The sequence below is a fragment of the Aplosporella prunicola genome (genome assembly GCF_010093885.1).
Source record: "Aplosporella prunicola CBS 121167 unplaced genomic scaffold K452scaffold_12, whole genome shotgun sequence".
NCBI lineage: Eukaryota > Fungi > Ascomycota > Dothideomycetes > Botryosphaeriales > Aplosporellaceae > Aplosporella > Aplosporella prunicola.
Window position 1 is genome coordinate 217,749 of NW_022983540.1, and position 23,697 is coordinate 241,445.

The following is a 23,697-nucleotide window of genomic DNA, read 5'->3' on the forward strand; positions in this document are numbered from 1 at the left end:
TGTCGCGACCGCTTTGTTATTTATATATTACTAACTTATTATTGATCACGTCAAGGCAATCTTGGTTCCACTATAAGAGAATGTCGCAAGAAAGAATAGAATGCGGAATGGATTATCCGCGAAACTGTGTAATAGACGATATTACGCCTCGTGCTAAGGCAGGTCGAATCGGCTATGTCCATCAGGGCGTGCGGGACAAGCTAGGAAAACTAGCTAACGAAATTCATGGCTTCCCTGGATCAATCGACGCAATTATCCTGTCAAGGGAGGTTGAGATGAAGGCAAGAAGAAGTGCTCGATTTACGCTCCGCTCAAGTGCTGGACCGAAGGGAAAAAGTATGGTGGTCACTTAAGTAATGCCCTGTATTAGTGGTTGGTGGTGCTGCACGACGCCAGTGTTTGGAAGTGATGATGTTTATGCTCACAACAAATAAAATAGGTACATCAATGGGTAGTCCTTAGTCTCCTTGTTGGGTTTGCTATACTCTGGCAAGATGGTTCCTGTCCCTTTGTCCGCTATGAGTTTACACGATTGACTGGGACGTGCGGAAGAAGGTTCTAGCTTTGGCTTGTGAAGACTTGGAGGCTAAATTCTTGCCGACTAAATACTTGATATTCACTGTTAATTCTGCACTGCTATATTGCCATCGTCACTGTGGGTTGTAACCTTTCAATACTGTGCTTGTTTGAGCTAGTAGGCTTCGCATACATGTATCGCTATAAAGGCTATTTATGATCTGTCTATTCGAGGGTGATCGAGGCCGAGTGTGCTAACCCGAGAAAGCGCCTTATAGTGTGTTAAAAATATATAGATGAAGGGGAATTTGGTAATAGAGGAACCAAAGGCATAATCGAGGGTGCAAGGGGTGTCAAATTTTAGAATGTTGCAGAGTATAGATGGATTAACAGAAGGAGCGGAGACTCGCCTTGGTCATAAATTGGCTTTTGCTTAAACTAAGTATGAGATCTCTACCACAAACAGATTATTATCTGATGATAAATTGCAGACTATCCATTGCCAACATAAGGGCAACAATCCGATCCGAACGATGTTCGCGTTACCAGCGCGTCACAACACGTCTAAGAGTATAGACAACATGTTTTTCACAGCAGAGCTCACTAGCACCGGGTGATGATGTTTTACACCAGTAGTATGTGGTGATTCATGTCAGTGGCAAGGGACGGTAGTGGTGGGTAGGTTTGCGTTTCGACGTCATATGCAAGTTGGATTTGTGCCTCAATCGGATCCACGAACCCGCCAAAAGCTTTCCCAGACAAGTACAGGGGATGTATCTAGACGATGGGATGTGCCGATGTTTGAGAGTGATTGCTTCTCCAAAAGATCTTTTGAATTCGTAGCCAAAGAATTGCTTCAGTGCCTCTTTATATTACATGGGTTGGGTATCTTGCCTTCTGCCGTGGAGACTGTGTTCTTTTTTGTGGGAAAAGTGAATTGATTGAATTAGGGGAACTGCAAACAAGTTGCAGAAGCAGAATAGTGCCATGAAAGAAAGAAAGTGAGTGAGAAATAGAGAGAGAGAGAACAGTTAAGCGTCAAATCAGTTAGCCTTATCGTCCTTAACCTTTTGGTAATGCGTCAGAATGACCGAGCTGATAAAATCATCGTAAAGCGGCCGGGGAATAGGGTCTTCGTCTTCCTCTCGATCAGTGCTCTCAACATCATTCCCGAAACGATGATCCTGCAAATCAGTTCCACCGGAACTAGACGTGTTGGGAGACAGTGTCAGGCTGAGCATGGTATTGATGCCAACTGGGCAATCGTTGTCCGTAGTCATGGTGCAAATGGGCTGTTTTTGAGTCCTCAAAGGGATCAAGCTCCTAGAGTACCAAACACCTGGCATATCGGGGATATCCGTAAGTTCAACAACCGGGAAAGCTCCAGCAATGACGGTCTGCAGGGTAGCTACTGGCGAAATCTTGGACAGAACAGTCGAGTCCTTGAAGAAGGTCGACTCGAAGAAGGCGTTGGTGATGAGGTGTTGGAACCAACTCATGTCGTCGGTCATCAGCAGGTACTCGTCGATGGTGGCCAACCTTGTATCGGCCGTGATGATCGGAATGTTGGAGCAACGCTCCAAGTTCGACTGGGTGCGAGCAAGAGCAGAGGTGGTTTGCTCAGGAGCCTTGTTGATTCCTGGGAGCCAGAAGTAGGCCTTCTCGACATGGGTCCTGGCAGTGGGAGGCGGGAAGAGATGGCCTTGGAAGGTCCAGCCTCCAGTGCTTACGTCTGATGGAACAAAGATATCGTCAGAGAAGGATGTCGCCAAACTGGTGTGGTCCTTGATCGCGTGGAACATGGAAATGATTCCAGGGAAACAGGGCAACAGGGCGTTGTGCTCTGAGATCACTGAAAGATCACTGGCGCGAGATGGCCCTAGCTGGATGGGAAGGATCGGATATAGCCATGACAAGGTATCATCTGGCTTGACAGCGCCCAACGACATGAAGAACGGCTTGAGGGGTCCAGCAATGGGCAGATATTCCCAGAGGAAAGCCCGTTCGAAACGCTGAAGAAACTGAGTCTCCTTCCGAGTTAGAGTGTGGGCCGCGGCCTTGGCTCTAAGCACTTGAATGAACCAGAGGACAGAGTAGTAAGCCCTGGACAGAATGGTGTTGTATGCCGGAAACAGCTTGGTGATTGCGTCGCTCCCAGCCAACACATCGTGGATACCTCCAAGCCACTTGAACATCATATGGCTGCTTGGGTAGTAGTGGTAGGCGGAAGGGACGGGTCCAGATGGAGACTGGCCCCTACGAGAGGGATCTGCCTCCGAGTTTCTGAGATTCGGCATACCTGTTCTCGGGGGGATGAGGAACCTCCTTGGAAGTCGAAGTTGTTTAGGCTCTGTATCCGTGTCGCGAGGATGTTGTTTCCGTTCGGGTTTACGTGTGGATTGTTTTCGACGTCGGTATTAACATAGTAATTGAGGAATGCTTTTCTAGATTTGGTTCGTCGTGGATTGTTCGTGAGGCTAAGGCTGCTCTGTGTTGTGAAAGCGATAGGTGAATCAGTGTTCGGCTTCGCTCGTTGACAGTCAAATTGCGAGTATCTTTGGCAAAGCCTCGTTGATTGTGTGGCCAGAAAACTAGTCAGGGTCGACACTTAGAGGGGCGGAAGATGAGCCTCTAAGAAGGCGGCTAGTAGAGACGGTATCTTTCGAATGTAGCAGGTGTTCGCAGCATGCGATTGAGAAGTGATGAAGTGATCAGACAAGCGCGCAATGAGATGTGCAATTGGAGCCCAAAAACACACCACAGAGGCGGAAAGCAAGTGGAGTGGTTGAATTAGAAGGAAGGAGACGCGTTGCAGGATAAAATAAAGGTTGCACAGTGCGGGCGAAAGTGCGCTAACCGAGTTGGGCAATATGTTAACATCGAGGATGACAAAAGGGTCTCAAACAAGCGAACTAAACAAATGCTGACAAACGTACCCCGGTTCCCCAGGTTTCCCATATCTTGCACTGAAGGTAATGGTCAATAGGAGCAAAAAGCGTGCGATCCAGATGCCCACACCTTCTCCCCATTCATAAGTCAACATTAGCATCCTCCAGCCCAAAGCGCATTACTGACCAGTCGGCAAGCTAAATCAAAAAGCCCCAACCATTCCCTTCTTCAGTGGCGCCACACTATCTCCCAGCCCAAAAGCCGGCTGAGTAACCCCCCGCTTAGATTGCAAAAGTCCATACCTCAGCTTAGTCTTCGCGATATCCTTCGCAAGCGGGCGCGCGCCCAAACTCCGTCCCTGAGCCAAATGATCCAAGTCCTTATTGCGCGAAGCGAGCACGATAGAGGAGAACGACGTGCTAGCGGCGTATCCATTTGTCCAGATGGCGGCAAAGCCGACAGCGATTGAAGCGAGTGTGACGAATAGAACGGTACCGTACGATGCAAGGAGCGGGATGGCATTGTACGCGTAATGGTTGACGAGGAAGGTGGCATTGACGGGGACAGTGGTAGTTTTGTTCGTGGCGGTCGCGAATAGACTCAGCGTGAAGTTGCGTGTCAGATCTTCGATGGCTGTGGCCAGCGACCTGTTGCGGCACATCCAGGCTGGGAACGGGTCAAATAGGCCCTCATAGCCGGTCTGGTAGCCAGCCCTCGGGGGCGTATAGAACTCTCGGCACCCTGGCAAGCCGGTGAGAAAGAACTTCTCGTCCTCGCCGTAGTGACTAGAGACAGCCTCCCCGATGTCTCCAACGAGGATATCGGCGAGTGCGAGAAACATTGTTTGGTATTCCAGGGTTCCTGGAGCTCGTTTCGAAGAGAAGTCCGCGTTGGTGTAGTTTGTCGGTGATATCAAATCTACTTGTCGGAAAACAGTGGATTGAACACCGTCGGAGAAGGCCAGATCGACTATATAGGAAGCATTCCACAACTTACAGGTGAAGTTTGTGCGCTTTTCGGGTACCCCGGCTCTAACAAGAATATAACCGCACATGTCGTATGGAGCAACAGCCCTGTAATAAACAGAAGGGGGCGTCGTGTTGAATAGCTTGGCGACAAAAACATCTTTTAACGGGCCATAGTCACTTATATCGTTCTTGTCATAACCAGTCGTACTCACGTTTTCGCACTTTAGAGTTGGACCGTAAAAGTCTAAGGTGTAGGAAGAGTTCGGAGATGGAGCAGTCATTGATGCAATGGAGGCCGATGCTGCAGTGGCAGATAGCAAACGTCTCAGTGATGGACTGGCCCCCATAAGATTCGCAGCGCCTTCCCATGTGCCTAATAACACCGAATTGTTGGTGGGATTTTCGGAAGAAAAGTCAATATAAGGCACCTCTGCAGAGGTTATATTGGTGATAGAAACAGGCTGGACAGATAGCGTTCCCGGAGTCAAGGTAGTGACGAGTGGAATCAACCTGTCAGCAGCAAACCACTTCAGCAGGGGATCCTCTAACTACCCGTTTTCGGCCTACTTACCACATGATCGCCGCCAACAGCGCCAGGATTTTCGCATGTAAAAGGACCTCGATACTGCAAAATGACGTAGGATCGGTAGTCAAAGAAAGGATCTCGTCGAGTCCGCTCACGCTAATATGCTTCTTCTTGACCGTCACCCAAAAGTACTGGACGAACGCGGCTCCCACAGCTGCCGTGAAAAAAGATTTTGTGAGAAACGTTAAGCCGGTGCCGATACGGATGGCAAACTCTTGGTGTGCCTGCGATGTTACCAGCGTGTTGTCCAAGCTTTTGTAAAATACGTGATGTGCTATGCTGAAGGCGGCGCCGAGGATGAATGCAGTGCCCATCCATGCCGGTGCTTTCCAGTTAATGGTCACGGGAAGAGCCTCCTTCTCGGTGGTATGGCCTTGGTCTATCAAATCGCAGTTGGAGGCTTGCGCTGTCGGTGGACCAATGAAGTTTGACCTGTCCTCCGTGAAGTTTTCGACTGGACCTGAGGCAGGCATGCTGTAGGTATCGCTTGCTGTGTGGCTCGCGGGCATTATCGAAATGGGCGAGACACCTTCTGGATAGTCCCATGCTCTTATGTAATCAAGTTCATGCCCTGGAGGAATGAGCATGGCTGCTGCGGGTTCTTGATCAGTTATCGACATCTGGGGCCGTGAAAGTATGAGGTTGTGAGGTAGTTTGTCTGTAAATCTCACCAGTGGGCATAGAAGGTTGCCATTATATGAGTCTCCGCACTTTCCTCTCAGCCTTGTGCTACTTGGAACCAGCTGGTGCGGTAGTGCTACACAAGCGAATGAATGTTCTCTTTGTGTTGCTCAAGAACAGGCACCAGGGAGGCTCAGCCTTCCCCAAAATATCAGGCATTAGTATTGTATCCCGTTGCTGCTGGCCGCGAGACACAAATAAAGGTGATTGGCTGGCGGCTCCCCAGTCGCCAACCTCGGTGTGCAAAAAGCGTCATTGAACCCGAGCCGAAATCTCAGGCCGATAATTATAGCTGCAAAGGAAAGGCTAAGATGGAAAGGCTTTCGTGTGAGTAGGTGGCTGATAAAGGGTCTCTAATTCTGTTGGCAATGCTGTACATCCACCGGGGAGCACGCGAAAACGCGAAAGCCAATACCAATAAAAGATGTTAAACGAATATGCTGAACCTTTTGTCACGAAAGGCGATGGATATTGTAGGATCTGTCCTAAGAGTCTCAATGGTGTGCGCTTGCTAGGTGATGGATGACGATACGATAAAGGCAGAAAAGCAGAAAAGCAGGGGTGTAGGTAGAAGGCAAGAAGGTAAAAGAAAGAGGTGAGAGCAGAAAGAAGAAAGGCAGCAAGTCAGAAGGCAAGATAGCAAGTAGAAAAACCAAAATAAAAGTTCGAAGAATAAATCGAAGATGAAGACTGAAGAAGAGGTAAGGAAAAAATTAGGTCAGAAAGCCCACCCCTCACCTCCCCAAACCCCAACAACGAACGCAATCCTTCCTCCTTACAAAACAAAACAAAACAAACCCACACACTTCATCCCCGTAAGACCGCGAACTTCCTTCTACAAAAGAAGTCTCTAAAAAGTCTAATAAAAAACCAAAAAAGAATATTGACAAGGACGAGACTCGAACTCGCGCGGGTTGCCCCACCAGGAATTAGCGTTAAGATGACCTTAACCTGGCGCCATAACCAACTCGGCCACCTTGCCTATTGATGAATAAATTCATTTGATTCCATAAATTATAATTCTCAATATATTTTCGTAAGAGCGAACTCCATCATCGTCTTCAATTCGGGGAAGCTTGGTGCTTGGTGCTTGTCTGGTGGTTGCATCGTTCGCGACTCACTCGGCATCTATCTTTTTTTTGGGGGGCTCCAAACCCATCATTTTTCTCTCGTCAAAAGCTTGCTGGACTTTTGTAGCCAGTGTATGCATGGATTGGATGTGCGAGGACCCCCGCCCATGGCATGGCTTTTATGTACGCCGATTTCTCCCAAGTCTAACAACTCGCTGCTCTACTATAGACGCATCTGCGTACACAATACGACACAGCAATCCACAAGTTCACAAATGATGCAGTAGATAAATCGAGCGGACAAAATTCTGGCATTAACTTTTCCGCGCGAACCGCAGCGGAGCGGAGCGGAGCAAGCAAGCAAGCAAGTCAACCAACCAACCAATCCCTCCACATCCATCCACCCAACCACCCAACCAGATCTAGACCAAGGTCAATAGACCGAGCGCGAGCCTGCAGCAAACCCCACCTATCCATCCATCCGCCCCAGCACCCCGATCTGTAGCTAAAGTAAAGCCGCTCCGCCGTTCCTTCTCTCAGAACCCATCCATCCATCCATCCATATATACAAGAAAAAGGACGAGGCAGCAGTGCGTGGTATCAAGAAAACGAAAACCCAAGGAAAGAAAATATAAACGAAAAAACCGTCGCGAAAAAACCCAAGGAAAATAATTATCCACCTCGTTCATCGTCATCCCCCGGACTAGGCCAGCCCAGTCTTCAGGTAGGCAACTCTTTCTTTCAAATTTTATTCATCTTCTGCGTCCCCATCTACCGCTCCCGGAGCGGCAAATCATCGCTCGGCGCCCTGACGGCCGACCCACCCGACGCCGTCGAATGCACCGGGCTCTTAACCGCGCCGTGCGTGCCCGCGCTCGCCGGCCACTGGTGCATCTCCCACTGCTGCTTGCTGTAGTCGACATCGCCGTTGCTGGTATAGTGCGTCGCAGGCGGCGCGGCGGGCGAGGTTGGCGGCCCGTACGCCGCTTGCCACTGCTGGTACGGGCTGACGGGCGAAATCGGCGACTGCGCGTATGCGATCCCGGGGCTGTAGGGTCCTTGCGTGACAAATGGTCCGCCGGCGCTGTAGGGCGCGGGGCTGTAGGGATGGGGCGAGGTCGCAAACCGCGCGCTGCGCGGGCCCATGGTGCCCGGGGTCAGGGGATATTGGTGGCCCTGCGCGGCCCAGTATTGTGACAATGATGCTTGGGCTTCCAGCGTCTCGGCTTGCAGGGCGGCAATCTTGGACTTGCGGTCGGATTTCTCTTGGACTTTGCTCACGTGTCTGAGGCGTTGCTCCTTGGTCGGTATCATGCTGTGGATGGCGAGAATGATGTAGATGCTGAAGAGGATGCTGTAAAGTGTCAGGCCTAGGTATTTGCAGATTTGAGTGCTTGACCAACTTACACCATGAGAATGGTCATCACAAAAGAGGCCTTAGCTTGCAGGCAGTAGCCTTTGATCTTATTCGTGGAGGACATGCCGCAGCTGTGGCCAATGTACCAAGGAAGGCCAGTGGAAGGGTGGTCGCGATCAATGGTGTCATGTCCGATCTGTCCGTGAAGACTTACGGAGTAGATAGCCAGGCAAGCGATGTGGGTGAGGAGCGATAGAATTGGGTAAAACATGTGCATGGTGAACAGCGTCGTTTTCGTTAGGAGAATGAACATCGACAAGACGGAGATCACGAGGTTCCATGTAGTGAGACTGGAAAAAGTTAGCTACTGAATGCGCGTAGCCATGAAAGATATTACGGTGGCAGTGACATTTCATGGCCCAGCAATGAAGTTACTCACAATTGACTCCACACCATTGGGATGTTAACCGGTCGGTAATTGGCCATGGCGTATAATATGGCATTGGGCGCACTGTTGAATCCCAGGTCATAGCCTTCTTGCCAGAGCTTGGTGCGGTAGAGGTTCGGGCTGGCGATGCCAAAGAGGGTGAGGACGGCGACGGTGAAGGCGAACTCGATGACCAGGCAGGCAATCATGATATTGCGCGTCCGCCAGCTGCGTGAGATAAAGAAGTTGCCCATGATAGCTATTGGCGGCGCAGACGGGGCACAGCTCTGCTTTTGCCGCGGCGTCGAGGAAAGGCTGAAACGAAAGCTGGGGTAGCAGAGGTACAGAATCGATAGGGCTGGTGCTGGCGCCCGGCGAGAGCTTTAACAGCAGGATGCGAGAGAATAGGCGCGAAAGTCAGAGCTGACGAAGCTACGCATCAGCAGGGCCAGCAGCGGGGGAGCCAAGCTGAAACTCTGGAGGAGAAGGAGGGTGAGCGAGACTTGAGCACAGCATGTGGAGTTCGCAGCGATTAAGTCGCACGCAGCGTGCCGGGCCATGGCGAGAGCGGGTCAGCCGATAGCCAGACCCGGGTCGAGGCAATGGCTCAATTTTGCGCTGTCAGGCTCCCGCAATGGGACCGGCTCTGGGCTGCGGTGCGAGGGTGAGCACAGTGAGAACGTGCAGAACGAAAGCTCGTTGGCCGCTGTGATGAGCGGCGACAAGGGAGTCGTGATGGTGGCGCCTATTTGCACACCAATCACAGCCCGAGGCGCGCGTGGCCCGCCCGGCGCGACAAGGCAAGGCGTGATGGCGCTAAACTCTTTCGGGGTCTGTCAGCGCCAAACCTTTGCGAAGATCACTGAGAAGCTTTCTTCGAATCGCTTGGGCGCCGCCGTGGCGAGATGGTCTGCAGACTGTCTGATCCGTGGAGAGTCACGGCGTTTGCGGAAGCCGGAGAAGTGAGCGGGAGTATGCAGTGTGTCGTGCGTGAGAGACCCGCTTGCCTAAACCGGCAAGTCGTGGCATCCCGGGGATTTTCTCTTCACTGCCTCGCCCTAGCCCCAGCCCGGGGGCTCAGCGACAAAACGTCGTCATCCTACGGATACTTACCTACCCTCTTCCCCTATCCTCGGTCTTTGCGCGCGTCGCCGCATCTGCCACATTTGCTTTTCCTTCAAGGAAGCACTCGAGGCGACAAGTTATGCGGGTCCAATAGCGCTTATACATGGCCCCGGTGGACACCTCCTCTCCTGCATCTAAATTGCCCGATCCTCAACGGCGATACCTGCTCTCTATTTTGCCGCTCCGCGTGAGCATCGTACCTGGATTCTGGACCCACCGCTGCAAACCGACCTTTCCACGTTCCGTGGCTTACGTGTTCCATCGTGACGACAGACGCGCGGATCGTGTCCGCAGTAGGTCCTACCACCACTTCTCGCACATGACTCTTCCCTCGTCCATACCCTTCTGCTCCCGCAACACCTTCACGTACTCATCCGTCATTGCTGGTGGTCCGCAGACATAGCACACTGTTTTCGCTCTGTTCTGCTCCGGCCCAAGCACGTCCAATGCATCATTCACAGTCAGGCGGCGAAAAGCCACGTCCACAGCCTCGCGTTCCATCTGCTGACGCAAAGGCTTGCTGTCGCCGTCGTTGAGTTGTTCAACGTTACTCGTCTGACCGGTGAGGAAGAGCTTGAGTCGGAACTCGCTTGGCACGTGATCGACAAGCATGCTTTGAGCAGGCGACAGCGTGGCAGAGATGAGGCGGTCGAGGAAGAGAATGCGTTCGCCCGCAGAAGCCTTGGTGGCGTAGAGGAACTGGACAGATGGGGGAGACTGGTCTGTCGTTTGCATATGGGATATCATTGATATGAGAGGACTGAGTGTGTTTGGGTCAGCATGTTTCATCCCAGCTATGCGGGGAGAAGAACTTACTTGATACCCACACCACCAGCGATGAATATCGCTCTGTCAATATCCTCCAGGGGCACATTCGACGGTGGCCAAACGAAACTTCCCCCAACGCGAACATTGAGTTCGGTTCCTCTGGTTTCATCTACTGGGCGCCACAGCCATGCAGCGGGCGGGTTGTTTGGGCTCTTCTGGATGGCAAGTTCGAGGAAACCAGTTTGAGGTGGTTTTGGAGACGTGCGAGCTGGCTCACTCGTAATTGTAAAGCCACCGGCTTTGGGGGTACCAGGAACGAATACATCCAGCCACTGACCAGGAAGGAACTACTAGGTCTGGTCAGCACATTGCCAATGGCGAGATCGTCGAATAGAAAAATATTTTAGGCAATCATAAAGGAAAAATAAGGTTCACCATATTCTGTTTATTTTCCTTGAGAGATAGCTTGATCAGTTTAGTGGTACTATTGACGTCCTTGATACGATCAATCCGCACTCTATGCAGATTCGGATCACGTGGCTCAGAAGCTGTGCGCTCCTCATGGGAGGCCTTCGAGCGGATCGTACTCATTGTTCGAAAAGCGTGAATGGGACGCAACGGTAAAGCCGAGGCGGGGAAATTGCAGCGCAGGCAGCAAAAAGACAGGCGTGCCCTGAACATTGGAAGCAGAGAATGGACACGGCCACCAATTGATTCTTCGGATAGCGCTATGTCCAATTGAAACGGGACGCAGGGGACGGGGGGTGGTGGCCAGCCGATTGATGTGTTGTCGTGATGCGGGGAGCAACGATGACGAAGGGACGCGCGCCCGCAGGAAGGCCAATGGAAGTGGCGTCAACGGTCAAGAAAAGCCACGGCGCGACAGGGCGCTCGACAACGCTTGCCCAATTGATGCTTGTAATTTTGAGCGCAAAAAGATGGGCCAAGCCTTGGAAACAGGGACCAGAAAGTCGAGCACGACGCAATGCTGCCCGAGTCAAGCAGTGAAGATCTGTTTATCGTTGTTGAACCCGCCGCGGTTGAGGCAGACAACAGCTTGCTACGTCGGAAGTTGGGCTTCACATGCACCTTGCCTCATCCGGTTAGATGCATGATGCCCTATCGATACGGAACCCTGGCAGATCATCATATGCGGCCACGGGTGACGGATTGCAGGGTCGGCAACCTGATGACGGGTGCGGAGAGGCGGCTGGGTGCCTTGACGGCCTTTGAAACCACTCGTACTCTTGAACTCTGTTCCCTGTTTCCTCACAACTTTTCTCTTTCCTCCCCAACACACACTATCTTTGTTTGAACTTGCGTTTTGTTAGCCGCGTAATGGCTGCAGCATTCACCACCGAAGAGGGCTGGCACACAACCGACGACGGCGTGAAGCTGTACACCAAGACTTGGAAGGTTTGTCCAACCCGAACTACCACGCCAACAGCACATGGACTGATTTCGCGCATCCACAGCCAACCAGCGAGGTCAAAGCCCGTGTTGTTTTCATTCACGGTTTTAGCGACCACTGTGAGCCGGGTCCCCTATCTCTCGTCGCCGTCGTCTCCTAACACGCCTTACCTTAGGCAATGCCTACGGTCCGCTGTTCCCCGTCCTCGCTTCCTATGGAATCATAACCTACACCTTCGACCAGCGCGGCTGGGGGCGTTCCGTCCAGCGCCCGCGCGATCGCGGCCTGACCGGCCCAACCAAGCGTGTCCTCGCCGATATCACGTCGTTCATGAAGGCGCTGCCGCCCGGGAGCGGCGTCCCGCTCTTCTTGATGGGCCACTCCATGGGCGGCGCTGAGATCCTGCACTACGCTGTCGCGGGCGACAATGAAGTGCGGTCCCAGATCCGCGGCTACATTGCCGAGGCTCCCTTCGTGGCTGTGGCGAAGGCATCGCGCCCCTCTAAGGGCGTCGTCATTGCGGGGCGCATGGCGGCGCGCGTGGCGCCACATCGCCAAATGGTCCAGCGGTTAGATCCGAAATTGTTGAGCAGAGACCCTGAGGTCCAGAAGCAGTTCGAGCAGGATGAGCTGTGCCATGATACCGGAACTCTCGAGGGCCTGAGTGCCATGCTGGATCGGGCAGCGAGTTTGGAGGTTGAGGCTGTGCGGTTGGAGGAGGGTATGGGTGAAGGAGGAAAGACGAGGGTTTGGGTGGGACATGGAACTGAAGATGGAGTCTGCGATTGTGAGCCGACGAGAAAAGTAATGGAAGGGTGGAAGGTTTCCGACAAGACCTTCAAGGAATACGTTGGGTGGTACCATAAGCGTAAGTCTGGATTGTGCGTGTAAAGAGGGCGCGAGCTAATACATGTGAGTAGTGCATATGGAGCCAGGAGATGATAAGAAGATATTTGCGAACGACGTCGCCCAATGGATATTATCGAGATCTGGTCCGGCAGATGGGAGCGCTGAGGGGCGCACTGGGTCGAGGCTTTGAGCAAATGGTAATGAGAGCGACATTGCATTCTCGAGAGACAACGGTCGGATAAATTTGGTAATTGAGGCAAGACTAGTAGCTTAATGAGAAGATATATCCCCGAAACTGAGATGAAAACAAGGCGTTGTTGAATAAGCATTATAGGAGAGTGACGAATTGCTCTTGACCTACGGTTCCATAGTGCGTATTACTGTACTCGACTGACCGACGTGTAAATTGTTTTCTGTTGAAAGTATGTCAGTGGGCATTTATTGGCAGACAACATGCATTCAGTATCAAATACAAAGTTCCTGTATTTACAAAGCATGGAGTGCTTGCAAAAACATAAAAGTCAATTGTCTTAAGGTGGCTCATCCTTCCTAACTTGGAAACTGGATGCTATTTTTGATGCCTTGTTTGATGCATGAACATATCACTTCCAATTCCAACGTGTTCCAACAATTAACCAACTGCACTGAAAATAATGTCTCTACGACGGCTGCTGTGAGTGTCAAAATCCATGGTTATTCTTGGCGGCAAAACTGAGTCGGTGCACCAGCAGTATGACAACGCTATGTTGTGACCCGCTTCTCTTTAGGATTTGGGACATTGTGCAGCTCGATCTTCATCGCCGTATGCTTACCACGTGCCTGGGCGAAAGGATCCATCGCGACGGTAGGTGGTCCTTACACCGGCTAAAGCCGAGTTGACAGTTGACAAGTGTGCAAGCATAAGAAGCAGCTTCCGTGGTTCGAGGGCAAAAAATCCATGCTCCTGCGCAGCATGCACAGCCAGGCAGGCAGGTGGTAAATCCCTGTCTGGCCGTCAATTGGTTTCTTCGGATTGCTATCATGCATGAGGTTGAGCGTCAATTGACGGTTGATGGGCTGTTTGTGTCAGCTGTGGCATGTGCGCAAACAGCTCATGCCTTTGTCGGGCAAATCTAGCGACTGGCTGCATGCTCAGTTTGAGCGGGCGAATATGGAGAGAAGCAGCGCAAGGATGGAGGGGTGGTGGTGATCGCGCAGAGGCTGAAGCTGAAGCTGCGCTGCTTACTGGATGGAGGCGGTGGCCCACGCTTCTCGACGTTTTGCTCGAAATTCGCTGCCACTTCCCAGATTCACATCACCGTCATCAGAGACAACCCTCCCACCGATCGACCCATACACGAGTTCCCACTCGCCAGCATCTTCACATCCGCCGCCTCTGCTCTTCCACCTTCCTTCCGCCTCGACCACTCCACCACCGCCCGTCGGTGTTTCGCTTTGCTACGAGTAATTAGCCACAGCAAGCTCGCGACTATCAGGTGCGCTCAATCGCCATCGCAACCGCGCGCGCATCTGTCCCTGCGCCGCCGCATACAGAGCGAGCTGCTGACCGCAGAGCAGGACGCTGATTGCAACATCTATCCGCGTATCGTCACCTCTCTCACTCGCGACATCGCCTACCACCCACATCTCGACGCGACAAAATGGCAACTGAGCAGCAGGCCATGAACGGGTCTTTTGGACAGCAGACTCAAGCCTACGAGCACGTCTACTCGCAACAGAACGCCGCTCAGGCTCCTGCCCACACGACTTCGGGATCGTCCAACGCCAACGGCGCCTCCGACATACCCAAGGACGAGGTCGGATGGTACTTCGTCGAGCAGTACTACACCACCCTTAGCCGTTCGCCCGAGAAGCTCTTCGTAGGTGCTCTGTTCAATTACGCCACCGCGTTGCTAACCGACGATAGTTGTTCTACAACAAGCGCTCTCAGTTCGTCTCTGGCGTCGAGGAGCAGAAGGTCGATGTGTGCGTCGGCCAGAAGGTATGAAACGAAGCGAGAACGTGTCTAAGACATACCATTGACCCAAACCCGTCAGGCCATCAACGACCGCATAAAGGAGCTCGACTTTGAGAACACCAAGGTCCGCATCACCAACGTCGACTCCCAAGGATCCGATTCGAACATCGTGATTCAAGTTATCGGCGAGATCTCCAACAAGGCCCAGCCCCACCGGAAATTTGTCCAGACCTTCGTTCTTGCTGCGCAAACGAACGGCTACTTTGTTCTCAATGACATCTTCAGGTACATCCAGGAAGAGGAGGACATTGCCGAGGAGGAGCTGGCTCAGGAGCCCGCCGCTGTCCCTTCTGGTGTCGAGGAGCCCGTGCCCACCGCCGAGGAACCTGAGACCCAGGCTGAGGCCCCCGAGACTGTTACCAATGAAGAGGAAGTTGCTCAGGTCGACGACAAGCTCGAGGAAGTGAAGGAGCAAGAGCAAGAGACTGAGCGCAAGGCCTCGCCACCTCCCGGACAGGTCAACGGCACTCCGGTTCCCGAAGCCGCCGAGGTTGCTCAGGCTGACGAGGCTCCCGCTGCTGCTGTTTCCACTACCGAGGAGGCCCCCAGCGCTGAGGAGGCGCAAGCTGCTGTTGCTGAGGAGGCGGCCGCCGAGGCCGAGAAGCCCCAGGACCCCTCGCCGACTCCTGCTGCCCCCGCTGCGGCTAAGCCTGCGGCCGCTGCCGCTCCCGCTGCCCCCGCCAAGCCCGCCGTTCCCATGAGCTGGGCTGCGAAGGCTGCTGCTGCTGCTGGTAACCGTGCCGTGGCTCCCGCCGTTCCTGCCGTTCCTACTCAAGCTCCCAAGGCTGCGCCGGCCACTCAGGCCAAGCCTGCTGCGGCTCCTGCTGCTGCGGCTTCTTCCGCTGCCGGTAGCTCCGCTGCTCGCTCTGGATCTCCCGCCGACACCACGCAGGATGGCTGGCAGACCGCCGGCGCTGAGCACAACAAGCGCCAGTCCCGTGTCCAGAACCAACCCCCTAACGAGTCTGGCACCGTTCGCGCCTACATCAAAAACGTCTTTGAGTCTACTGATGCCGATGCTCTGAAGGGTGTTCTGTCCAAGTTCGACAAGATTACTTACTTTGACGTCAGCCGTCCCAAGGTATGTCTTCCAAACTGTAATACCCCAGTAGTCCATATTGTCTAATTACTTTGCTAGAACGCTGCCTTCGTCGAGTTCGCTACTCAGGAGGGTTTCCAGGCTGCTGTTGCCGCTAACCCTCACAAGGTCGGTGACGACACCATCTACGTCGAGGAGCGTCGCCAGCCTGGCAACTTTGGCCGCTTCCCTGCCCGCGGCGGCTCCATGCGTGGTCGTGGTGGTGCTGACCGCCCCGGTCAGGGCCGCGGTGGTTTCAACAAGGACGGTGGACGTGGCGGTTTCACTCCCCGCGGCCGTGGCGGTGCAGCGACCCCCCGCCGTGGTGGCGGTGCTGCCGCGTAAGGAAGCTCGATCGTCTTGCTTTGTTCCGCGGTGCATTTTTAGAGCCGGGCCACTCTACTGTACTATTTCCTATTTCGATGCGATGACGTCCCCGGTGCTCACGAGTTACGTCTCCCGCTTTCTCTCACTTGTATTCTACAGCCCTTTTTCGCGCAAAAAGTTTGCTCTGGACTCGGGTTAAGGAAAAGTCAAGGGTCATGGGTCTTTTTCGCGGTCAGTCTTCAGTTTTTTGTTTACTAGCATAGCGGTTCTCTCTTGCTGTTTCCCTTCACCATCACACTTCATTTTGTTCGAGCAAGCGGCTTTTCCTCTTCTTTCGCTTTTGGCCTATGCTCACAGCCTTCGGCGCTTGGTTATGCCGCGTATCGCATCGCATCGCATAGCAGAGCCGCTGGAGGGGCTGTGGCAGCAGTGGCTCGGTGTGGCGCCAGGTCACGCGCCTTTGCAGTACATAGCTTAGGTTTTTGCAGCCAAGGGAAGAGGATGGGTGGACGGCGCGGTACAGGGTAGAGCTTTGTACGTATAGCTGCCGTTGCGAAGAATGAATCAGTTGAGTCAGCTCATGTGGTGTGCTACAATATGTACGGGGGGCACGTGAAACGAGCATCATCTTGGCGGGCGGTGTTGGGCACGCAGCTGACACGCACGCAGCGCAGCAACTTGTCCCTTTCCCGCTACCTCGTCGGAAACCTGCCCGCTTCCTTTCTCCCAGCGCAGTCCCCTTTGCGTGCGGTACCAAGCGGCCTTTCCACCGCGGCCACCGCCAGACAAGCTACAGCGCCCCAGTGGTCATTGCGCACAGCGGGGTACCCATACGATCGTCATCCGCTCCGTCAACCTGCATCTCCTCGACGAAAGCGGCACTCCTTCTCCTAAACTGTCTCTGGCTTTCTATGAAAGCACGCCGCGCCTCTCTACTAGACAAGGAATCCCATCTATGCGGCCAAACATGGGCGGCGACGCCCACCAACAAGCCCCGCGACCCAGAAAGTCCGGCGATGTCCCAAGCTCCTCGTCCGCCACGCCGAGTCATGCCGCAGGCCCGACGACCTTCTTTCTGCGCAGCGAAGACGAAGTGCACCAAACAATGAGCAAATCCCCCTCGCGCGACTCGGCCAAGGAGAGCGTCTACGGCGTCCAGAGCCTGGAGGACGCGCTCGACTCGGCGTTTGGAGACAAGGATCCCGGCGCGCAGGAACTCGCCTTCGATAAGACCGATAAGGGTGATAAGGATAGAGCCAGCGGCAGTTCGCGCTCCAAGAGGCGCGCCGAAGAGGCCATGAAGTGGTCCAACGAGGTTGAGCAGCGCCAGCGCGAGCTGGCCGACTTGACGAGCAAGCAGCACGCCTGCAACCTCTCGGAGAGTTTCATGACGACGACGTCCTCTCATCCGCTCACCCCGGTGCAATTTGCCCTTTCCCCCAATCCCGCCAGTGACCTACCCAGCACGCCCAAGAGCGTGAGTTTGAAGAGTTTCCGGCTTAGCGACGAGGACGATGAGGCCGCTAGCCAGGCCATTTTCTCGGGCGGAGAGGAGGACGAAGAAGGGGACGGCCTGAAGGAAGAGGACAGCAGCATTCCCCAATTGGTGATGCCGAGTATACAGATGCCCACGAGGCGACCATTTACGGAAAAGGGCAAAAACATGGGAAAGTTGAAGGTGCTTATCGCTGGTGAGACGGGTGAGTGCTGGCCTGAGGTGCTTTTAATGTTACTGGCGGGTATGCTAACATCGTGCTAGGTGTGGGCAAGACTTCTCTCATTAGGTCCATAGTGCAACTGTGCGAGGATATTGTCCACGTCGACCCGCTCACGTTTAGCCCCCCAATTATCCAACCCCCTGAACCCGCAAAGTCGAGGTCCAAGCGGAGGAAGCAACGCAGCAGCACGACGAAGAGCATCTCAGAAGTGTACGCCAGCACCAAGGCATACCCATCATGGTGGTCGGATATGGAAGAAAGCCGTGTTCTGCGCAGGCGTAAGAGCATTGGCGATACTGTGCTGGAGAGGAACTTGTGCTTCGTCGATACGCCGGGCCTCGAAGCGGGAAAGCAACCTCAGGAGCAGACCGATCCGATAGTGCAATATGTCGAGAGTTTGCTGCATAGGAATGCCTCGATGACGGCTATGAGCGATGGGGATCTCTTGGGTATCCTCAGCGGAAACGGAGGTGTGCAGGTTGACGTGGTCTTTTTTCTCGTCCGCCTGTCAGATGGTCAGTCATTTTATGATATCTTTGCATGCTTTAGATTAACATGTGCGCTACAGAAGCAGAACTCAATCGAAATATTGAGCATATCCGCCGACTCTCGAGCCTCACGAATGTCATCCCCCTTGTTTGTCATTCAGATACCCATGATGCCGAAAGGATTTCGTCGTACAAGATGGCACTTCTCCGCCACCTCGATGCCTCTTCTATCCGTCCGTTCCTTTTTGGAAAGTCTATTGAAGACGCGCTCATTGCCGCGCAGCCTGCGGCGAGACAGGACGCATCACAGCAAACGCTATCCGGTGACTCGCCGAAGCCGACGTCTCCTGGTCCTTTTGCCATAACGTCTGCCTCAGCAGCCGATAGCGAGATCATGGACGCCTCGCTCCTGATGTCTCCAGATTACATTCAGCCTCTCGTACCCTCCGAGCTCGCTGTCCTGGTCGAGCAGGTCTTCACTCCCGACACCATTGCCTGGCTGCGCCACTCCGCAATCAAGAAGTTCCTCCGCTGGCGCGGCGAGCGGATCATGGAGGAAAGCATGACGATGCACAGCACGGCGGAAGGCTGCGCCTCCGACTTTGGCGGCAGCACTAGTGGTTTCGAAACGGCCGCCACGCGCGCCCAAAACCCCTTCTCAGCACCATATATATCGGGCACAACAGGCGCCTCATCGATCTTCTCCTCGCCCTCGCCCAGCCAAGTGCTGATCCCGCGCCCGGGCACCAGCTCAACATCCTTCTCGCTCCCGCTCTCAGCCTCGCACTTCTCGGCCGTGTCCTCGCCCAGCAGCCCCCAGACATCGCAGTACTACACGACGAGCACGGCGGCGGCCACCACCGCGCCACTGGCGCCGCACAACTACAACCTCGCGCGCCTGGCGGACCACACGCAGCGCGAGGAGCGGCTGGCGCAGGTGCGCCTCGCCCGCTGGGCCGCGGACCTGCAGCGCAGCCTGGCCAACGAGCGGCGCCGCTTCGAGGAGCTGGAGCGCGGCAAGCGCGCGCGCTGGCTGCTCGAGCAGATTGGCGCCGAGGCCGGCGAGGGCCGCATCTCGGAGGCGGCATCAGCAGCAGCGGCGGGTATTCCTGCTCACGCCGACGTCGACTGGGCGCTGACGCGGCGGGCGGACGTCGAAGAGTGCGTGAAGCGCGAGGCGCGCTGGACGGGTACCGGTGCCGGGGCGGGCGAGCTACGCCGTGCTAATGCTAAGGCACGCTTGCTGGATCCCCGCGACCCGCTCGGCTTGTGCGAGTGGGGCGACGAGGTGCGCCGGAGCGGGTGGGTCGTCGTGCAGGTGCTGGGCGGGGCGGGCGTCGTGGGCGCGGTGCTGGTTGCGGTGTGGAGGGCTTGGGGGCAGGGCGGGGGTGGGGCTGGGCTTGTTACTGCTGGTGGTGGTGGTGGGGGAGGAGGTGCAGGGGGATGGAGTTGGGGGCTCGGTGCTTGGTTTGGTGAGGGTGCTGGGACGGCGGTTGTGGGTGGGGGGAGTGCGTGATGGTGATGATGTTGATGTTTTTACTTGCTTGGTTGCTTGGTTGCTTGGTTCTTGTTCTTTTTCTCTTCTGTGGTGTGGGTGTGGGCGTGGAGTGACAGGGCAGGGCAGGGCAGGACAAAGCATTTCTACCTATGACACGGCGGTACGGTACGGTACCTACGTCGATGGATGATGGATGATGGATGATGGATGATGGACGATGAAATGGTGGATGAATGGACGGGTCCTAGGTGGCTCAAAGCATAGGCGCAGTGGCAGTAGCGGTAGCAGTAAGTAGCAAGGCAGATGGATGGATGGAGATACCCCCTCCTTCAAACCTTCAGGCCAATCAATCGATCAATGGGTGAATGATATCAAACAACCACGCGCACGCACGCACATACAGACAACACACAACGCAAGTAGCATAGGTTCCTAGGACTGGCAGAACCCTTCTCCCTCACTCCTTTCCCCCCTCCCCTCCCACACAAACACACAACAACCAACCTACCAGAACGGGCCCTCAAGCTCCCCGATCAGCTCCGCAGGCCTTCCGACGCCAATACCACTTCCACCCCCACTCCCACTCGCACTCGCAGCACCTTCGTCCTTCCCACTCGCTCTTCCGCTCCCAGACTCAGTAGACCCAGTACCAGACGCACCAGACGCAGCAGCAGCAGCAGCAGCAGCGGCGGCGGCTTTCCGCCTCGCGCTGACGCTGCGCCGCCGCGCGGCCTCGAGGGCGCGTATGCGTGCGTGGACGGTGTGGGTGCGTTGGAGGGGGGTGTGGGGTGGTGGTGGTGAGGGCTGGGGTTGGGGTTGTTGTGGTGTAGCGAAAGCGTCGTCGTCGTTGTCGTCGTTGTTGTCTGTTTTTTCTTCGACGTCGTCGGGGAGAGCGTGCTCTTCCATCTCCTTCCCCTTCTCCTTCCCCATCCCAATTTCCGCCTCTGCCTCCGAAGCAGCATCAACACCAACAGGCCACACGGCATCCGCCGCCGCCTTAGCCGCCGCGGCGCCAATCCCACCACCAACAACACCAGCAGTACCAGCAGTACTACCACCAACAGTACCACCAGCGCCAGAGCCAGCACTTGCAGCAGCAGGCTGTCCCCATAAACAATAGTCGCCCACAGCCCTCGCAGCCAAAAAGCGCTCCTGCACGACCCGGGCCGGCAGATCCGGCGGCTCGAACGCAGTGGAGCCAGCTGCTGCCGAAAAAGAGGTGCGAGAAGCGCGAGAAGAAGAAGAGGAAGAAGAAGCGCGAGACGAGGCAGCACCATGGCTGTCTTTTCTCCTCCCCGCAGTTTCGCCATCTCCTGTAGAGGCATCAGCAGCACCCCCTCTCCCTCTTACCCGCCCATCCACCCCACGCAAGTCCAACCCGCCTTCCACCTCCTCCCCCGCCGCCCGCGCAGGATTGAACCGCTGGATCTGCAGCGCCGGCAACGGCTCTGTCTCGGCATCAAAAGGCGGGCGCTGCGCCCCCGGCGGCGGCGAATGCGGCTGCTGCAGCGGATGCGGAATCGGGACCAAGTGGCCGTGTTCGCGCACGAGGGTTTCGGGCGAGAAGTGCATTAGGGCGCGGCGCGGGGGTGGGAGGTTGCTGTTGTTGGTGGTGGTGAAAAGTAAAGGCGAGGGCGTGGGCGGGCGCGAGAAATGGCGCATTAGGAGCGGGCGAGGCGTCAGTGCGCCCTCTGTGTGCGCTTCCGCTGTCTGTGTCTGTGTCTGTGGCTGCGGTGTAGCAACTGCACCGTCGTCGTCGTCGGCCTCGGCCGGAAACCCCGTGCTGCTCGCCACGAGTGGCTGCGGACGCGATCCCGCCGGCAGCCACGAAAACTCCCACGTGCGCGCCTTCTCACGCGGCGTGTCCAGCTTGAGGAAGAGCGGGCTCTTTTCCCGCTCAATGCCTTTTCCTTTCCCCCCCACCTTCACTGCACCCTCCTCTTCAGCAGCAGCAGCACCAAACCCCTCACCCATGCGCGGCACGCTCGCCATAACCCACGGGCTCGCGCCGGGCCTCAACAGCGGCGGCGGCGGCGGCGGCGAGTCTGGCGCCCGTACAATCGGCGTCACAGGCCCAGCATCCTCGCTCAAGTCCGGGAAGCGCGGACAGTAGGCGCCGGGGCGGTAGGCGAGGGTCTGGTGCCGCGGGGGCAGGGGCTGGGGATGGAGCAGCTGGTACGGAAAGTACGGCTCCTGGGGGCGGGCGAAGGAGTCGGGGCGGAGTGGAGAGGGCGAGTGGTGGGTTGGCGCTGAGGTCGGAAGAGATGAAGATGGCTGTGCGGCGCGCTGCTGTCTTGGTGACGGCGACTCCTCTCTCGAGTGGCGCGGCGGCGTCGCCCGTCCCGCGCCCACGCGCTGCGCGACTGCGAGCGGTAGCGTGGTGTACAGGTCGTGCTCGCCGAGGCGGGGCGGCTCGTCGTTGCGGTACGAAGTCGGCGGCGAGGGCGGCGGCGTGACTGGCGGCGGCATCAAAGGCGGCGGTGTCGAAGGCGTATGCGTGACCGGCCTGTCGTCATCGGAAGAGCCCAGAACAGGGGACCGCCTATCTGGCGTCGAAGCGTGCGAAAGCGCTGCCGACGACGAGACGAGTGAGGGCGAGATAGACGGGGCCAAGCTGGTGAAGGGGTGTGCGGGCTCGTGGTGTGGTGAGGAGGGCGAAGCTGGTGCTGAGTGGTCTATGATGTCGGGGGATAGCTGAGAGAGCAAAGGTTCGCTTTCCTCCTCCTCCTCCTCCTCTTCTTCTTCTTCTTCTTCTTCTTCTTCTTCTTCTTCTTCTTGCGGCTCTTGCCCTTGTTCGTGGCGCTCAGCTTCACCTCCCACCACACGAAGCGCACCGCCAGCAGCAGCATCAATCAGCCGCACCGCCATCTCCGCCGCAACCCCCAGCTCCACCCCAGCCGCAACCCCATCTCCATCCCCACGCATCAACTCCCTCACCACGCCCCTCAAGCCCAGCAACCTCGCCTGGCCCTCCAAAAGCTGTCGCCTCACCCGTTCCAGCAGCGCAATATGGCGCGCCAGCGCCTCGTCCACAGCCCGAAGCGGCGAGGAGCCGAGGCTTGCGTGCTCGATTGCACCTTCTCGTTCTCCTTCTCGTTCTCGCTCACCCTCTTGCTCACCCTCTTGCTCTTGTTCATTCTCTTGCACCGGCAGCGGCGAAACCGGCCAATCCCCGGGCATCGACGCCGCGCCATCAGCATCACCCATTGCACCCTCAGCCTCAGGCGCCGTGCTTCCCCAAGCCAAGAAGAACGGACTCCGTTCGCCCACGCTCCTCGGCAACAACGGCGTCGGCACAAGCAGCAGCGTCGGGCTGACATCGTCGGCCATGGGCGCGCTCGTTTCCTGGTGCAGCTGCTGCGTAACACCGCCGGCGTCTTGTCTGCTCTGGCGCCGCAGCCGAGGACGCAGCAGGCGTTGACGTTCCGTGGTTGCATCTGCGGGTGCGGTTACGTTTGTGTTGCTGTGGTCTTTTTGCTCCATTTGCTCGCCATCACTTTCTAGATGTGGGCTCCTAGACCTCTCCCGCGGCCGTCCCCCAGCCCGACCAAACGACAAGTTCCGTGGCGCGAGGCCCACGCTCGGGCTCTGCTGGCCGCTGCGGTCGCGAGCATGCGTGCGTTTGTCAACTGTGCCAGCTCCAGTAGCAGTGGCAGCAGCGGCAGCGGTCGTGGGTTTCGGATGCCGACTCCCCGCCACCAGCGCATCCATAGCCGCCATGCCCAACAAATCACCGATATCCATGCCCTCGCGCCGGCGCTTCTCTTTCTCTTTTTCTTGCGCTTGCACAAGTTTCGCCTTCGACTTCGACTTCGTCGCGCCAGGGAAGTGATTCGCTGCCTCCTCCTTCTTTGGGCCTAGCCTGCCATAGCCGCCTCTGGAATCGACGTCTAGGTCGCCGAAATCTTTTACTGCGACTACAGG

At 55.8% G+C, this 23,697-nt stretch overlaps 9 protein-coding genes and 1 non-coding gene across 10 annotated transcripts; 4 read left to right on the forward strand and 6 right to left on the reverse strand.

The window, feature by feature from the left end:
- Window positions 1-1,559: 1,559 nt before the first annotated feature.
- On the reverse strand, window positions 1,560-2,813 carry K452DRAFT_308402 (uncharacterized protein; the record flags this gene model as incomplete). The annotated part of the gene is made up of 1 exon (XM_033543151.1): window positions 1,560-2,813. The coding sequence occupies one exon, from the start codon at window positions 2,811-2,813 to the stop codon at window positions 1,560-1,562; it is 1,254 nt and encodes a 417-aa protein (XP_033397705.1).
- Window positions 2,814-3,607: 794 nt separating this feature from the next.
- K452DRAFT_308403 (uncharacterized protein) lies at window positions 3,608-5,579 on the reverse strand (the record flags this gene model as incomplete). The annotated part of the gene is made up of 3 exons (XM_033543152.1): window positions 3,608-4,374; window positions 4,402-4,883; window positions 4,945-5,579. The coding sequence occupies 3 exons, from the start codon at window positions 5,577-5,579 to the stop codon at window positions 3,608-3,610; spliced, it is 1,884 nt and encodes a 627-aa protein (XP_033397706.1).
- Window positions 5,580-6,524: 945 nt separating this feature from the next.
- K452DRAFT_t80 lies at window positions 6,525-6,622 on the reverse strand. Its single transcript has one exon. It is a non-coding gene; the product is annotated as a tRNA-Leu (tRNA).
- A 638-nt stretch (window positions 6,623-7,260) lies between these two features.
- K452DRAFT_287187 (uncharacterized protein) lies at window positions 7,261-9,051 on the reverse strand. The gene is made up of 3 exons (XM_033540429.1): window positions 8,507-9,051; window positions 8,118-8,417; window positions 7,261-8,064 (listed from the first exon to the last, which is right to left on the reverse strand). Exons 1-3 carry the CDS (start codon window positions 8,746-8,748, stop codon window positions 7,482-7,484), a joined length of 1,125 nt encoding a protein of 374 aa, XP_033397707.1. The 5' UTR covers window positions 8,749-9,051; the 3' UTR covers window positions 7,261-7,481.
- A 551-nt stretch (window positions 9,052-9,602) lies between these two features.
- On the reverse strand, window positions 9,603-11,002 carry K452DRAFT_249747 (uncharacterized protein). Its single transcript, XM_033538148.1, has 3 exons — window positions 10,823-11,002; window positions 10,447-10,734; window positions 9,603-10,300 (listed from the first exon to the last, which is right to left on the reverse strand). Exons 1-3 carry the CDS (start codon window positions 10,976-10,978, stop codon window positions 9,920-9,922), a joined length of 825 nt encoding a protein of 274 aa, XP_033397708.1. The 5' UTR covers window positions 10,979-11,002; the 3' UTR covers window positions 9,603-9,919.
- A 580-nt stretch (window positions 11,003-11,582) lies between these two features.
- K452DRAFT_249750 (uncharacterized protein) lies at window positions 11,583-12,939 on the forward strand. Its single transcript, XM_033538149.1, has 4 exons — window positions 11,583-11,803; window positions 11,863-11,917; window positions 11,974-12,666; window positions 12,719-12,939. The coding sequence occupies exons 1-4, from the start codon at window positions 11,726-11,728 to the stop codon at window positions 12,835-12,837; spliced, it is 945 nt and encodes a 314-aa protein (XP_033397709.1). The 5' UTR covers window positions 11,583-11,725; the 3' UTR covers window positions 12,838-12,939.
- An 890-nt stretch (window positions 12,940-13,829) lies between these two features.
- K452DRAFT_24525 (uncharacterized protein) lies at window positions 13,830-14,139 on the forward strand. The gene has a single exon (XM_033537974.1). The coding sequence runs from the start codon at window positions 13,876-13,878 to the stop codon at window positions 14,092-14,094; it is 219 nt and encodes a 72-aa protein (XP_033397710.1). The 5' UTR covers window positions 13,830-13,875; the 3' UTR covers window positions 14,095-14,139.
- A 148-nt stretch (window positions 14,140-14,287) lies between these two features.
- K452DRAFT_308407 (uncharacterized protein) lies at window positions 14,288-16,087 on the forward strand (the record flags this gene model as incomplete). The annotated part of the gene is made up of 4 exons (XM_033543153.1): window positions 14,288-14,506; window positions 14,554-14,628; window positions 14,684-15,745; window positions 15,803-16,087. 4 exons carry the CDS (start codon window positions 14,288-14,290, stop codon window positions 16,085-16,087), a joined length of 1,641 nt encoding a protein of 546 aa, XP_033397711.1.
- A 674-nt stretch (window positions 16,088-16,761) lies between these two features.
- K452DRAFT_249755 (uncharacterized protein) lies at window positions 16,762-20,137 on the forward strand. Its single transcript, XM_033538150.1, has 3 exons — window positions 16,762-17,769; window positions 17,829-18,302; window positions 18,356-20,137. Exons 1-3 carry the CDS (start codon window positions 17,025-17,027, stop codon window positions 19,789-19,791), a joined length of 2,655 nt encoding a protein of 884 aa, XP_033397712.1. The 5' UTR covers window positions 16,762-17,024; the 3' UTR covers window positions 19,792-20,137.
- A 47-nt stretch (window positions 20,138-20,184) lies between these two features.
- On the reverse strand, window positions 20,185-22,698 carry K452DRAFT_287192 (uncharacterized protein; the record flags this gene model as incomplete). The annotated part of the gene is made up of 1 exon (XM_033540430.1): window positions 20,185-22,698. A coding segment is annotated over one exon (2,291 nt), but the record flags the coding sequence as incomplete, so codon positions are not given.
- Between the last annotated feature and the right edge of the window lie 999 nt (window positions 22,699-23,697).